This window comes from Macadamia integrifolia, chromosome 9 (assembly GCF_013358625.1).
Source record: "Macadamia integrifolia cultivar HAES 741 chromosome 9, SCU_Mint_v3, whole genome shotgun sequence".
NCBI classification, from domain to species: Eukaryota; Viridiplantae; Streptophyta; class Magnoliopsida; order Proteales; family Proteaceae; genus Macadamia; species Macadamia integrifolia.
This window is the reverse complement of record NC_056565.1, coordinates 2,960,401-2,977,457: the sequence shown is the minus strand read 5'-3', so window position 1 is coordinate 2,977,457 and position 17,057 is coordinate 2,960,401. Positions and strand designations below refer to the sequence as shown.

Below are 17,057 nucleotides of genomic sequence, written 5' to 3'. Positions count from 1 at the left end.
GGGGAGGGCCCGGAAAAAGGTATCTCTAACATATGCTCACCTATTTACACCATGTAGAAAGGTAATTAGGTAAATTTGACCATTGAATTCAAACTTAAAAAATAATCAAAGACCATCAAATAATATATATATATATATATATAATATACCCCAAAGGCCCAAAATGACAACATCCTCTATTAAAAAGTTTGTAATCATCAAGATAAATGGCTGAGGATATAATCACTACGTAAGACGCATGGTCACTCTCAATGTAGGAACCAACTAAGGGATTCGGTTCTTCTATGGCTCAACAAGGATGACAATGCATATTTGATAGTTTGAAGCACTAGAGCATGGTTCTCAACACATGGATGCATGTCTCGAGGTGCTTCAACTGTCAAATACATGCTGCTATCCCTGCCCCACCATAGAGGAACCCTATACGCAACCAAGAAAGGCACACAAACATCAAACCAAGGAAACAAAAACGAATTTTTTGTCACTCTATTTTAAATGTGTCCAGAATAGGTGCACGGGACCAGATATAATCTTTTTCCCCAAAAAATATCTGGAAAACAAAGGGACTTTCTAATTCGTAAAGTTCATGCGGCCTCTTGGCTATTTCTTTCTTTCTTATTTGTTTCCCTTTTTCTTTTTGGTGTTAGATGACTAAAACTCTAAAAGGGATAATTGGGGCTGCTCATATTCGATCCAAGATTAGGTTTGACCCGGCACACCAAATGTAGCACGTGGGAACTTTTAGAACAAGACTTAGCAGACATTTGAGTTAGCTTTTATACCTTAGGGCAGATGGAGGTTTGGAATTATAATATAATTCTTTAAAAAGAGAGAAAGTTACAAACTCTTTTTTTTTTTTTTTTTAAAAAATATATCAATGAAAAATAGGTTACAAGGCTTGTCCTCAACCTTTTCAATTTGCTTAAGAGAAAAACGACATATACAAATATATAGTGAACCCTATATAAAAATTTAAAGAAATACTGATATGAAAATTTTTCCCTGAAATTTCGGCCATTTTTACTAAGATGGAATTAAAGACATTGTACCCCAACCAATTTTGAACGTACTGGGAAAAAGGAAAGTTTAAAAATCCGGAATCAAGATTTGGATTGGTTCTCATCGATCGATTTGATTGATCACCCATTTAGAGACCTAGAATCAAAATCTCGATTAGATTTGTCCCAATCAATTCCAATCCAATAAAAATCGAAATTGGCTAATCCTATTCCGATTATTAAAATCCTGTTCTCACACATACAGCTGTTGCCAACTGCGAATTAGAGTCTAATTACCAATAGCCAAGCTTAATTCTACCATTAAAAAAAAAATCAAATGGTAATAAAAGCTCTTTCGGTGGCACTTGGACTTATAAAATGTTGGAAACCGACAAGACACAAACTAATGAAATTCTTGATTGGTCTTTTGTTATATAAAAGAACGGCGGCTTTACAATCTCGACGAGGGCTAGTTAGGGCTAAGATTTGGCCCATTTAAATAGGCCTTTATATAAAGTTGTAAGGGAACCAGGTCCAACCCAATTTACAACTGCCACGTAGTTTCTTGTCACTACTCCCCACCCACCCATTCCAGTGTCCGGAGAGAGCCAATCAATCCTTATTGGCTCAAATTCCAATGTCCATGTGGGTTGACAATTAGACCCAACGACACTCATCAATAACCCCATAACATAATAGCGGTCAATTTCAGCACTCTATTCATAAACACGGTTTCAGTTTTTTATTCATTTTTAGAGATAGTTTTTTGTCCGCAAGTGCCCCTGCACCACAAACACAGGGATGCACAATGACTTCTAAGGGCATATGCCACTGAATCTGTGAGTCACTTTGGGATTTAAAAAAAAAAAAAAAAAAAACACTTGCACTTATTATAATTTTTATTTCATCTATCTATCTATTTAATAGGACTTTGACCATAATAGGGGATTGACTCTCCAAATGGGTTATCTTGGACTCTTGGAGGGGTTGAAATCGTCTGTAATTCCTATCTCGTATAATTTCGTAAAATATCATCTTCAAGGGGTGATACATGTATTGATACCAATACAATGATTCATATCTGATACAACTAATAAAACCTTAAATCAGTGAAGAATCATTTAAATCGGATCTGGACCATTGTATTGGTATCAATACACGTGTCACCCCCTGAAAGTGGTATTTCACGGAATTATATGAGATCGGAATTGTAGGCGATTTTTTTCCCTCTTGAAAGGTTTAGTTGCCACCTCTTCCGGCGGCTGAAAGAGAAGTGAGGTTGTTTTGCAATATGAGATAAATATTGGTTTGGTTGAAAGGAAAATTAAGAGATTTTGTAAAAGATAAAAAATAAATAAAAAATAAAAATAAATAAAGAAATGAAAACTGTATAAATAACTTAAATTTTTTTATCATATTTAATAATAATACATTTTATAAATAAATTTTTAAACAAAAGAGATTTTGATTTAACTTAGAATAAAATTTAAAAATCAAATATTGAATGATTTGAAATTAATGAAATAGTCACATTACCAAGGCCTCCGTTTCTCATCAAGCCCCTGGGAAAACCAGCACATTGTATCTTCTTTATATTATATTAAAAAAAAAAAAAAAAAAACCGACCTTGATATGTGACGAGTCTTCAAACACGATCGTGGCTAAAATCTCAATGTCCATGTGGGTTGACAATATGACTCAACAACATTCATCGATGTCAATCGGAGCCACAGAACAAACACGGTTTCATCACTTTCGTCCTTCTTTTCTTTTCGTTCTTTATTTATTTATTTATTTATTTTGTAGATGGAGGGAGGGGGGATGGTGGGGGTTGGATTTAACTCCCCAACCGTGCGATGGGGGTGGCAGCATAACTCAATGGTATGAACTCTGAAGCACCGGACACGAACCCAACACACGTGCGCTAGTACACACCTCTGTCACATCAGAGGGGAGCCCCATCCGGGGTGGGGGTGCGGATTCGCTCTCTCATCACTGGTCCCTCTTCAGCACACCCCAGCACCGGATTGGAGAGGGTCTGAACTCGGGGGGCTACCTGTCTTACTATCCGATAAAGTTTTGTTGCCACCAAGGATTTAGGGACGATATCGATATTGATATTGATCTTTGCCAATACTGATTTGAATTGGATGGGATCGGCGAGCATTGATTTATTTTACCCTTGATTTTTTATAAAAGATACTATTTTTCTTTTTTATTTTACCCTTGAAATGATTTGAATCAGTATCGGATTAGGGATCAGTCTCAGCCAATAGCAATCCCAGACCGATACTTGAAACTAGGGGTGTCAACCGGTCGGGCCAGTTCGGTTTCGATTGAGCTTAATCGGCCTTGAAGACTTTCAAAGGCTACATCGTGTCCGCCCATGTAACTAATCGGGCTTAGTTATTGAGGGCATGGTACACTTTATATTCGGTCGGTCGGCTTTGGTCTATAATCGAGCTACCTTAATCGGGCTTTAGTCAGGCTTTAACCGGTTTTTAAACGGGCCCTCTTTAAAATGTGCTCTTATATTCCGGCCCACTCATGCAAGCCCAAAAAAATGACAATAAATCAATAAATGATACCAAATATAACCATTATTTAACATGTAAACATGTCTTTACTTTTTAGTTTTTATTCTTTAATTTGGGGGGTAAAATAGATATTCTACAATCATTAAAGGGTCGGGTCAAGTCGATGCACAATAGGCCGGTCTCGATCGGACGTTATTCGGTAGGTCTCGATCGGGCACCCGATGGTCTAAATAGCAAAACTGAGACCGACCATTTATAAATGGGTCAGGCTCAAGCCCGACATGTTTAATAAACGATCCAGGCCAGATCAATCTATAAATGGTCGATCCCGATCAATTTAGTCGGGTCGGACCACGAATTGACACCCCTATTTGAAACCATGGTTGCCACCGTGGCTTGAGGTATCGGCTGATCCATTAATCAATCTGACCTTTGTCATCTTCGTTTGCCTGTCATTGTCCGCTGTAATGTGTTCATTCCTATCATGTCCGTTGTAAGGCTGGAGCTTCTTGTCCTGACATGAAAGAATGATAAAAGTCATAACAGTCAAAGAGACTCAAGACCTACCTCTTCAAGATCAATGATTCAATCAAAATTCACAATTAACCCATCAGGAGCCTACTATTCAGAGACAGATAAATCTAACTTGTAAAAGAGATTGTTTATCTGAAACAACTGATGCATTCATCAAAGTCAAATGATGATGCATTCGTTAAAGTCAAATGATGACGGTGGTTCTAAAGTCTTTAGAAACCTAGTCTTTCGATACTGAAAAGTTTTTTGAGGAAGAGTCATCACATAAAAAGTATTCCGTACTTTCTTCGGTCTTGAGATTTGGACTACTTAACTCTTTCTATATTTTATGAGTTATGCTACAGGCTGTTTGATTTAGGGACCTCTCCTTTCTTTTGGTCTACTCAAAAATAGGTTGTAGGGGTTGTCTTTCTTTGTGTGTATATATATATATATTCCCTTAATGCATATAAGTTACCTACCATTAAAAAATATATATATTAGCCACCTCGTCAATGCCTCTGATGAAATGGGTCCTACCAGTATCACCCACAAGGTGTTTTGTAAGAGGACTAACCTCATCCAATTTCCCATTTGTTAAAAGTTATGGGTAGGGTCCACCCACATATCCGTTGTGGGGGTGGGACCCACCCACTTGGGGCCTAAGTTGGCTGCTAGAGAGAGAGAGAGAGAGAGAGATTCCCTCAACCATCCCACCCTATTCTCTGACTTATTGGAGTCCAACTGGGACTCTAGAAGTTAAGGGAGATAAAAACGAATGGGATGGCTACAACAAGGGTGGTACGATTGCTATCTCAAGGATTCTCTTTCTTTTGTATCTTCCCTCTCTCTGAAAACTTTAGATTGCTCTTGTATCCCATTCCTGGAACCTCCATAAGAGTTCGTAAGAGACTTTGCGGGAACGCAAAGAGAGCACCTCCTATGCTGCTTCTAATGTCAATCCGGGTCTTCCAATTGGTATATGAAGATCATTCATAGTTTAACATTGGTATCAAAGTCCCGTTTTGATTTGGGTTACCGGCAGTGGCTGGCATAAAAGTGTTTGGTTGTTTGGTTTCATTAGGATTTGGAACCCTAACTGTGGGTAACTAATGGGTAAATAAATGGGTGTTTTTTTTTTTTTTTTCTTTTCAATTGGAGTTTTTTTCCCCATTTGGCTTTTGGGACGCGGAAATGCCACCTACGGAGCCGCCGGCATTGTCCATGGCAAACCAAAGGAGGGGCGGCGCCGCTGCCGGTTGTGAGGCCGTGCATTTAAAAAAAACAAAAAAAAACAAAAACAAAAAAAAAAAAAAAAAACAAAAAAAACAAAACCTGTTTCGTAACAGGTTGTTTTTTTTATTTTTTGCCTATATGGGCCAGCCCATGAGGCTTAACCCATGGGGCCAACCCAAGACCCATTGGACTGAATCTGAACCCATCTACCCAAGTTCAACCAAATTGCCTGATTCGACCCGACAACCAGAGTCCTAACCCGGATCCATGAATCGTTTTGGTTGGGTCAGACTGAGTTGGTTTGGCCAGACTCGGTTTGACTTAAACGGTCCACTTTGGACCGGTCTGACCTGAGTTTTTTTTGGACCGATCTGATTTGTTTCGGTCCATGTTGATTTTGGTCCAACTCAGAATGTTTGGTTCGGTCTGGTCTGAACCAGACTTATTAAAGTCTATTTAAATAAAAACAATTGAACATGTTAGTGGAGAGAATTGAACTTAAGGCCTCCTGCATGAATTGCTTGCTGTAATACCACTAAACCAAATCACTATGTTAGGTAATAGAATAATTTTTTTTCTTTGTATCAATAGTAATGGCTATTGAGTTTTCATATAGAATAAATGGGCTTGTAGGCCTATGCTATATATGGGCCTTATTGTTTTAATTAAAATTTATATGGGCTCTAAACCTTTATGATTTCTTTTGTGTTGGGCTCACTTCGTTAATGCATTAATACATGAGCCTATACCTTTGATGGTGTCTAATTTTTCACATTATGTTATTTATGTATGTATATATAAATGAAAATGTATCTTTGGTACTGTGTGATGGCGTGGTTATGTATGTGCGCAGTGGTGCCTATGTGTATGTCTCTAAGTGGTGCACTACCTAGTAGATTGTAGTGGGTTTTTAATGATGATGTAATATTTAAGGACATGATGTACTATATTTTTGGAAGCCTTGTAATGGGGTTGCGCACCCAGTGTGAGACATACAGTAGAGTAACCATGACATGCCACCAGAAGTACCAAAAAGGGTTCTTTTGTGGGACTCCGCGCACTCACATGTATGACGCGTTTTATGTGTTTGGAGATGCCCATTCCTCTATTGAACATTGCCTGTAACCCTTAGAATTAATTATCTCTGATACATGTTAAGTGAGGTTTGACATTGAGTTATACGAGATGATTGGTCCTACATTATGCATCAGGAATAATTAACTCTGATAGGATTCCAAGTACCAATGTACAAAGTACTTAGAAATATAATCATTATGTTTCCTTTGCAATATGGATGTATAAATGGCATTAAAGAATGTGATCGCTGACTTGAACAAAGACGACAAACTTGAAGGCCACGAAAACTATGACTAATGGCAACGAAAAATTTAGTATCTGCTCAATGAGCAAGACTGTCTTGAATACCTGACCACAGAAATGGAAGGACCACCTTGCCCTCCCTTAGGCTAAGATACCACCCAGACCCGCAAAGACCAGGATGCCTATGCTACCTGGGTAAAAAAGGACCGAAGTACACGCTACATCATGCTCAATGCCATATATGATGACATTACAGGGGACTATGAGAAGTTCCCTACTAAGTCCATGTGAGACGAGCTCAAGCATGCATTCGGGGGTATATCCACTACCAGACTTAGAGGTATGATCCTCAAGTTCGAGATGTACAGAATGGACCCAAAGCATAAGATGCTTGAGCATATCAGAGCTGTGAAAGAAATGATCCACAAACTTAAAGATGTGGGACAAGAGCTCTCTGATGAGCAGCAGATTCAGGCACTGATTCGAATACTCCATGATTCATGGGCACAAATAGAACTTGTCCTTGCCCATCTTGAGGCTATCAAGACACTGACTGATCTTGCCCAGCACCTTGAGCTGGAGACAGAGCACCTAGAGGCGACACAGATCATAGCTCTTGTCACCAAATGGGGAAAACGCAAGGGCAACAGGCCCAAACATCGTGGGCAAGGAAAGAGGAATCAGGGAAGTGACCAGAATCAGACACCTAAGGCGGGTGGGGTCAAACGTAAGAGGGGTAAGCGTGGGAACAAGAAGGACATATCTAAGAAGAGATCCTATAATTGCCAAAGACTTGGACACTTTGCTCGTGATTGCATTGAGCCAAAGAAGGTACAGTCCCTATCTTTTTCTCATTGTACTTGTGTTAGTACACATGTTTTGGTTGCCCTAATGCAGTCAAATTGGATTGTTGATACAGGAGCAACCAGAAACATCACAAGGGAAAGAGGAGGCTACGTAGATTATCGCAAAGTGCCCATGGGAGCGCAAAGTGTATTCATGGGAAATGGTGCCAGCGTTGATGTTCTGGGAGTTGGAATGGTCCAACTCCGCTTGCGAACATGCCTTCTTCTTCTTCTCCATGATGTTCTTTATGCTCCAGACATGATGCATAATCTCGTTTCTGTTACAGCACTTTTAGAGTTTGGATACTCTTTTGTTTTTTCCTTCAATTATTTAGATTTGATGTTTAAAGATGCCCTTTGGGGGTACCGTACTCTTGACAATGGTTTTATTAAACTAAATTTAATTAATGCAAATTCTAGTTCTTCTTCTTCGTTTGTCGTTAACAGTAATTTAGATTATGTGACTTGGCATGCTAGACTAGGTCATATAGGGCAGGACAAAATGTTACGTTTAGCTAGAGCAGGCCTTTTAGGCTCAGTCGCTAAAGTTGACATGCCTATATGCAAACCTTGTCTGGCAGGGAAGACTCAGCGTAAGCCTTTTGGAAAGGTTGTCAAATCAACTCAACCCTTAGAGTTAGTAATTTCGGATATCTGTGGACCCATGAATGTCAAAGCAAGATATGGGGTCTCCTATTTTCTCACTTTTATAGATGACTATTCGCGATTCAGTTATGTTTATTTGATAGCTCACCGTCATAAAGCGTTGGATTGTTTCAAGTGCTTTGTGACTGAGGTTGAGAATCAATTAAGTAGAAATCTAAAGATTCTGCGAACTGACTGTGGACGCGAATATTTATCTGAACAATTTAAGGAATTGTGAGAAAAAAGGAATAGCGAGATAGTTGACCATTTCTTACACTCCACAACAAAATGGAGTAGCGGAGAGAAGGAATAAGACTTTATTGGACATGGTTAGATTCATAATGGCGTAAGCCAACCTTCTAATTAGTTTATGGGGGGATGCACTTGAGACTGCTGCCTACATCCTTAATGGAGTACTTTCTCAGTCTGTTCCATCCACCCCCTATGAGTTTTGGAAAGTCACTAAGCCTGCTATAGGGCACTTACGACCATGGGATTGTGCAGGGTATGTTCACTCCTTGCCCCATAAGTATGGGAAGTTAAGACCCAGAGCTAAGAAGTAATTTTTGTGAGGTCTTCTAACAGCTCAAAGGGGTACGTTATGTATGGTGAACATCCTGGAGGAGGTCTGACTGAAACTGAATCACGTGATGTTGATTTCTAAAATCGAATTATCCTAGCCTGTCTTATGCATATAAAGATTTTGATCTCTATGAATTAGAGGAACGTCACAGTGTATCTCATCATCTTGGCGAAGGTGGGGTTATATCTCATTCTGTAATCGCCAGAGATTATGAGAATGTCTTAGATGGTAATACATCTACACATTATGAACCTAGTGGGAGTGCACCAAGCGGGAGCACACCCACAGATGATCGAGATCATCTCATGCACAGAAGCACACGAGGACGTCGATTTGAGATTGAAGGGTAAGCTGCTCTTGTGTGTACCCCAGGTGATGAGGGAGAGCCAACTTCTTTGCAAGAGGTACTCTCATCACTAGCTAAGGATAATTGGTTGGCTGCTATAGAGGATGAGTTGAGTTCAATAAAAAAGAACCAAGTCTAGGAGTTAGTTAATCTTCCACCCAACTGTAAGACCATTGGGAACAACTAGGTTCTCAAGATCAAGAGCAAGGCGGATGAATCAATTGACAAGTATAAGGCACGCCTTGTGGCAAAGGGCTACACCCAAAGAGAGGGTGTGGATTGATGAAACATTCTCCCTAGTGGTGAGGATAGCATCCATTCACCTTATTTTGTCCATTGTTGCAAGGTTAGATCTAGAATTCTTTCAAATGGACGTTAAGACTGCATTTCTCATTAGAGAACTAGGCGAAGAGATCTATATGGATCAACCAGTGGGACTTGAGGCTAAGGGGCATTAGCGCAAAGTATGCCGCCTTAAGCGTTCCTTATATGGCCTCAAACAAGCGTCCAGACAATGGAACTTCAGATTTCACCACGTCGTAACTTTGACTGGCTTTGAGGTGATTGAAGAAGACCATTGTGTGTATATAAGACGATCCAATGAAGGATTTATAGTTCATTCTTTGTATGTCGATGACATTCTCTTAGCTGAGAATGACATTGACATGATTGTCGCCACTAAAGAATGGTTGTCCTCCACATTTGAGATGAAGGATATGGGTGAATTCAACTTCATGTCGGGCATCAAGATTGTCAGGGTCAATCAAAGGAATTTTCTTGGTTTGTCTCAAAAGACTTACTTGGTGAAAATTTTTGAATGATTTCACATGCAAAATTCAAAGCCCATAGGCACTCCAATGGACAAAACGTGTATACTGAGCCTAAGTAAATATCCTAAGAATGAAGAAGATAAGAAACAAATGTCAAAAGTATCCTACACTACTGTAGTAGGTAGTCTAATGTACACGATGATGTGCATGTGTCCAGACATATGCTATGTAGTAGGGATGGTCAGTTGTTACCAGAGTAACCCAGAGCCAATTCATTGGCAGGCAGTCAAAAGGAATTTTTAATACCTTCATGGGACTACAGATCTCATGCTTACCTACAATGGTCCAGACTTGAGATTGAGAGGATACAATGATGCTGATTGGGACAACGACCAAAATGAGTGAAAGTCTACCTCAGGCTATGCATTTGTCCTTGAAGGTGGAGTTGTGACTTGGAGCAGCAAGAAGCAGACCTGCATTGCTCTATCCACGATGGAGGCCGAGTACATTGCATGCTCAGCAGCTACTTAGGAGGCAGTATGGCTTAGGAGATTCTTGAGGAGTCTTAGCCTGTTTTCACATGCTGATGATGTGGTAATGTTGTATACTAATAGTACAGTAGCTTTGGAATTTTTAAAGGATGCTAAGTTTCGTAGAAGAGCCAAGCACATTGAGATCCATTACCAATGGTTGCAAAGGGAGAAGTTATCTTAAAACACATCTCCCCATCTAATATGGTAGCTGACCCATTGACTAAACTTATTCCAAGAGATGTGTTCCTTTCACATGTTAGGAGTCTGGGTCTTAGACGTGGATGATGTATCTTTCTTTTGTAAGACAATTTGATTGAAATAATATAATCACTTTTAAGGAGTGTGCATTTGAGATATGTGTTTTTAATAAGTGATATGTGTATTTCTATTTGAGTAGTTGTCACAGGCTTGAATCGACCCACTCACACGGGTGATTCACCTTGGCGCTTATGAGTAGGGAGCAAGATGAGTCTATGGTTTTTCAAAGTTTTGAGGGGCTTTAAAACCAATAAGAGATGCCTTAGTTAGCACTAAGATGCCTTCCTGGTCGAACGTGGAATCATCACACATGTAGCCTGAGTTAAAGCTGAATATGAATCTTTTAAACAGTTGGTTGCAGGAGCAATTGTTGCTAAAAGAATCATGTTAGGCGCTCTGAAAAGTGATGAACCAAGATTCTATGGAATTTTATATTTTTAGTGACATACCCATGCAAGTGGGAGTTAGCCATAGCATGTATTAGTTACATGTGTTAAAGCCGACCGATGATGTGAGTGACCGAATGGATCCCTACTTCATCATTGTGTGAGCCATCATCCAGTACCCTTTACCTAAGACCATGTCATGAAGAGGACACCCAATATTACTACTTTAGCTTGTTCCCTAAGATCAAGGATGATGCGGTCTCGCAGGGCAAGACTGGGAAAGTAGTTGGGGATAATCTATATGGTATGATTACTATCGGAAAACTTTTCTTTCTATACCTTTATTGTGTCGTGACTCATTGCCCGGGCGACTTGTCAATTTTTGATTAGACAAAGTCATGAGTACTTCTCATAAAGTTGGTTCACACTGCTCATCAAGAGGGATCAAGAGTGTGGAATCTGGTATAGTTGAACTGTTTAGGGTATTATGAGATTATTCGAGTGATGTGCTATATTGGTCAGATGGAGATTTGATATAGCACTCCTGCCCTAGATACATCTCTTAGGTCGCACATTCCACTTCTGTATAAAAGGTTTTGGTTTGATGAGAGCGTTGTTTGATAGCTAAGAGAGATCCGCCACTTACGGCGAGTGAGAGATGTTAAAAGTTATGGGTAGGGTCCACCCACATATCTGTTGTGGGGGTGGGACCCACCCACTTGACACCTAAGATGGCTGCTTGAGGGAACGTGAGAAGAGAGAGAGAGAGAGAGAGAGATTCCCTCAACCGTCCCACCCTATTCTCTGGCTTATTGGAGTCCAACTAGGACTCTATAGGTTAAGGGAGATAAAAACGAATGGGATGGTTACAACAAGGGTGGTACGATTGCTCTCTTAAGGGTTCTCTTTCTTTTGTATCTTCCCTCTCTCTATAAAAACTTTAGATTGCTCTTGTATCCCATTCCTGGAACCTCCATAAGAGTTCACAGTTTGGAACGTGGAAATGCAGTGGTGAAGGAGACTTTGACGGGAACGCAAAGAGAGCACCTCCTGTGCTGCTTCCACTGTCAAGCCGGGTCTTCCAATTGGTATGTGAAGATCCTTCATAGTTTAACACCATTGAAAGGACAATTTTAACATTTTTTGATCAATTAATCCAATTGATGAGATGTCAATACCCCCACCTGATGCCTCCCGGACGCAAGTGCTATACTGCACTCTGCACCAACCAACTACGCTAAGCAGCTGACCACACAAGCAATTTGTTTTGAGACTGGAAAGTAGTCAATTATACTGAAATATTCAAGCAACAAGAACCTTACAAATCATAATTCATTAATTGAAGCAGACATTTTGCCCTTATAATAAATGAATGCTAAGCAAATTTTCATACAAGTTGCCAAAACTATATGTACATTTGTCTGTTGTGATGGAATACAAAATTACTTATCATCACAGAAATGTGTGCAGCAAAAAATATATATAATAACCTTAACTTCTAAACGACATGACAAAACGAGTGTGTACAGTATAGTCTATGTTCTGTTACTCCAGTATTGGGAATCCGGATTGACTGGGTAAAGATCAACAGCTGATGTGGAAGACTCAGTCCATGGCTCATTTGTAGATGCACTCTGGGTGAGGTTCTCACTGATGCTCTGATCTTGGCCATATTGACAATGATTCCTGGTAGCCTTTAATCTCATATCTTCACTAGAGATACCTGCATCAGGAACAAACTCCTGAACGACAGCTTGGCCTTCAAGCATGCTCACCACAACTGACATGGTAGGTCTAAGAGTTGGAGATGCATTAGTGCACAGAAAAGCCACATCTATCATCCCTAACACCTCATTCTTGTTGAATTCCAAACCCAACTTTGGATCCACTAATTCCATCAAGTTTCCTCTTTCTTTCAGAACGAGGGCCTGGGAAAAGGATAAAGTGATAAGAGCACTTTATTGAGTTTGAGTACAACAACATCATCTGTTCTTCTACAACATGCAAGAATATCAAAAGTAGAGGTGGACAAAATGAAACATGGATAGTTAAAAAAGTTACCCAGTCTAGAAGATAAACAGATTCCTCCTTTGTCTTGAAGCTCGTATTGCTTTTCCCACTGACAATTTCCAAGGCAACAACCCCAAAACTATAAACTCCGCTTTATCAGTCAGGTAACCTCTCATGGCATACTCTGGCGCCATATATCCACTGTAAAGTAGAGATAAACACATTTTCCCTTATGAAATCAAATTTTTAGGATGGAATATCTATGCCACTTTAAGCAAATATTTCATGGAAAGATATAATGGATTCGGAAATCTAAAACTTTCAAACGAACATAATAATACATTCTTTTCCTTTTATTTTTTTTTTTATGATAAAGGATTTTCTGGGATGAATTTAAAATGACTCACTAAGTTCCAGCAATTCGTGTGCTGATGTGAGTGTTCTCCTCTTCATCAAGCTTGGCCAACCCAAAGTCAGATATCTTGGGGTTAAGATTTCTATCGAGCAAAACATTAGTAGCTTTGATGTCTCTATGAACAATTTTCAACCTAGATTCTTCGTGGAGGTAAGCTAAACCTCTTGCTATCCCAATGCAGATCTTCTGTCTCGTAGGCCAATCCAGTTTCAGTTGACATTCTTCTGGACCTTTACATAATCAAATCAAGAAAAATTAGAGACATTACCATATTGTGAAAAAAATGGTTCCCACATGCCTATGGAAGGAACCTTTTCTATGCCACTTTAAATATTACCACGTGGACAGATGATGTGGCTATTCTGGCCATTGGATATAGAAAGCATGGTCTGGAGTAGCCACAAATCAAATTTCAGTCTTTTTAATCAGATACCCTCCTGTGTACTGGCATATGCATCCCCATTTATTGCAATGCACAACTATGGTACTCCGACCACTATTGTGCACTTTCTTATAGCCTAGGATTTTAATACCCTATTAGTGTGGCATTTAAAGTGAGAATGTAGGAAAGGTTCGAATCATGGGCGTATAGAACCAGGCTCCCATACATTATATTTACAGAATATGGTTTTATGAACACCATTACAATAATGAAGGAGCAAATGATGCTGATCTTACCAAACAAAGCACGAGCAAGGCTGTTATTTTCCATGTACTCATAAACTAGCAACAATTGATTTCCTTCAATGCAACATCCATAAAGCTTTACAAGATGAGGGTGTTGTAGAGCAGAAATCATGCCTATCTCATTCACAAACTCACGATTTCCTTGCTTAGATTTGGAAGAGAGTTGCTTAACTGCTATTATGGTGCCATCTAATAATATGCCCTGCATTGGAATAATAGTATCAATTTCTTCGAAATAAGCATGCATTTGGATGGAGTGATAGACCAATACAACTGGAACTCTTTTTGGAATACCTTGTAAACAGGTCCAAAACCACCTTCTCCAATCTTGTTTGTAGGATCGAAGTTGTTTGTGGCAGCTTTGATTTGCCTTAAGGTAAAGGAACCAGTTTGTAGGTCTAGACCTCTCAGCCCTGTCCAAGGATATAAATTAGAAGAAGTTTGTCTTACTAGGTTTATCAATTACTAGGAAAAATTTATGTTGACGACGGAAATGCATAACAAGAAGCCAGGAGTAAGGAAGAAAACAAATTTATATGCATTTTTGGAAAGCAAAAAAATCATATCTAAGTTAAAACGTAAGAAACTGGAGCCATGAAATGATCAAACAAATATTTAGAATGGATAGTTCATTACTTGTTAGTTGATGTTAATGGCGTAAGTGAATGGCGAATTATAAAAGTAGTTGTGCTTTTCTTGATTTCTACATTTTCAAACGATTCTAGGTTCTCTTTGGGGGTGTTTATGTGTTCCTACCTTGGTCCATGTTTTTACGCCTCAGACATCCTCCCCACCAAAGTATTCCAAGAACCACCAGGATAAGGCCTACCACTGAAGCCACAATCCCAATGACAGCAGCTGTAGACATCTTCTTTCCACCTTCTGAAGGAGGGATAAACTCTGCATGAAGAAACAATATTAACAGCTAAGTTCAACAGGTGATATTATGTTGAATACTCAAAATAATAGCACAGTAGAAAGTCTGAATTCTTGGAATTATAATTTGAAGTAAAACGACCAAAATTGGATCAGCCAAAAATAAGAATAAAATTCAAGGATTAAATTTTCAAATCAAATCACTTTTTTGTAGTCCATTTCTTCTCTTCATTTTTTCCACATATAACAAAGATCATTATATTTGACCAACCTGACCTTTTCATATGGACTACAAACTAAGAAAAGAGGATTTGGTGGTCCAATTTTATTGAACAGTAGTTAAATTCAATCATGCCATCACAAATATAATACTCATGTCACATATAAGATAAATTCATTTTTAGAAAAATAGGCTCCATAGAAGGACAAAACCTTACCAGGATCCACAGCAATAGCCGATATGAGAGGACCATAGGTCCCCCTGGAAGGGATTGCTGTTGTCCCTTTCCCTGCCCAATAGAATCGGATCTCTAATGTCCCACTTGTTACACCAACTGAGATAAATTTTTTTATGACTACCTTCCCAGCTCCACCAGCTTCATCTACTATATTGAAATCCTTCAGTACCAATTGTCCCTGCAGTGAAATAATTATAACCAATCTTTTCTATAAGCTACTGAAAGTAATTTTTGAAATGTCATTAACTACCTGAATATAGACATCAAATATGCGCCTCCCTAGACTGCTATAATTTTGATCGTTTGTAAACATGATTTCCGCGAAGTGGAGGTTCACAGTGTAGTTCCCATTCAGAAGACAGAACCCATAGTAAGTGATAGAGAGAGGAGAAAGACGTGCCGTTGTGTAGATTTGGGAGTTGATCATTGAGAGTTTGGATGCATTTGTAGCTGTATAATAATCAACGCCCTCATTGTCCATGAAATTGCCAGTGCTGCTAAATCCCCAATTTTTTTCACTTTGAAAAACTTTGAAGCACCAGCAGAATCCATATCTTTTTCATAGGTGGTATTGCCATTGACAATCACATCACTTCCACCGCAATTTATATGAAATGAATACCACTCTATTCATGCACAAGAGAAATTTATGAGTTCAAATTGTATATACTCAAGTAGAAGGATAATATTAAAATTTTTAAACTTTCAATTGGCCTCATGTCCTCACATCCACATATTGAACTGGAACAAGGATACTTAATTCAATATCGATGGTGAAAATATAACTATTGTTTAGAGTTGGCTAACTTTGTAAAGTTTAGAAGCCTTTGATCCATATCACATTTTTGTAGCGGGTGCAACTTGGGCAGCTTGAATTAGGAAATTGATGAATTTTGAACCAAAATGAAAAAATCTTGGCCTACCCTGGCTTGATTTGATACAAAGTTGCCCAATTTCAGGCTGAGTTGCACCCTCTAGTTATAAATTGGGTGGATACACTTTATGAGGGACACCACCCATCCCATTGGTCACATTTCAAACCCAAGAATGCATGCTATGGGTTAAGAGCATGTCCGAAGTAGAAGAAAATAACAAAAGATTGCCACTAACCTCCACAGTAACATGATAGAGGTTAGTGGTATTTTTGTAGATCTGTATAACTTTGAACCAAGTTTAGACACCCATTAATTACACGTTTGTATTGGGCTGAAACCTGACTGATGAGATGCATGAAGAATTCTTGATAACATAGACCTTCTTGTGGACCATTACTACCATGTGGCGAATTGTGAAATTAGCAAAATTCCAACCAACCAGTTGGAACATTATAAGTATTAAAAAGAAAATAGAAAAGATAGTCCAAACATAATTAGTACACATTGAATAGGTCGTCTTTTCAATTTCAATAATGTCACGCACAAAGGGAGAGAGAGAGAGAGAGAGAGATAGTAGAGTCTGATTTTAGTCTTTCTTGGTCATAAAGACAAGCGAGGTTGTGTGGCAGTTATGCCTTCAGAGTCTTTGCATATTCATGGAAGCAAACACAGCATGGTGATGTGTATCTGGCATGCTTCTGGCATTTAAATTAGCATTACTGATACTGAACAGACATCCATTACGGATGGCCTCATATTCACCCTT

At 39.0% G+C, this 17,057-nt stretch overlaps 1 protein-coding gene across 1 annotated transcript in view; it reads right to left on the bottom strand.

Moving 5' to 3' along the window:
- Window positions 1–12,271: 12,271 nt before the first annotated feature.
- Window positions 12,272–17,057, bottom strand: part of LOC122088670 (probable leucine-rich repeat receptor-like serine/threonine-protein kinase At3g14840) — a 13,660-nt gene continuing 8,874 nt past the window's right edge. The window contains 10 exon segments of the mRNA XM_042657987.1: window positions 12,272–12,898; window positions 13,032–13,129; window positions 13,132–13,181; window positions 13,388–13,625; window positions 14,074–14,284; window positions 14,377–14,495; window positions 14,839–14,982; window positions 15,396–15,594; window positions 15,667–15,930; window positions 15,933–16,042. Of these exon segments, the coding sequence (XP_042513921.1) occupies window positions 12,506–12,898; window positions 13,032–13,129; window positions 13,132–13,181; window positions 13,388–13,625; window positions 14,074–14,284; window positions 14,377–14,495; window positions 14,839–14,982; window positions 15,396–15,594; window positions 15,667–15,930; window positions 15,933–16,042 (1,826 nt within the window). The 3' untranslated portion in view covers window positions 12,272–12,505.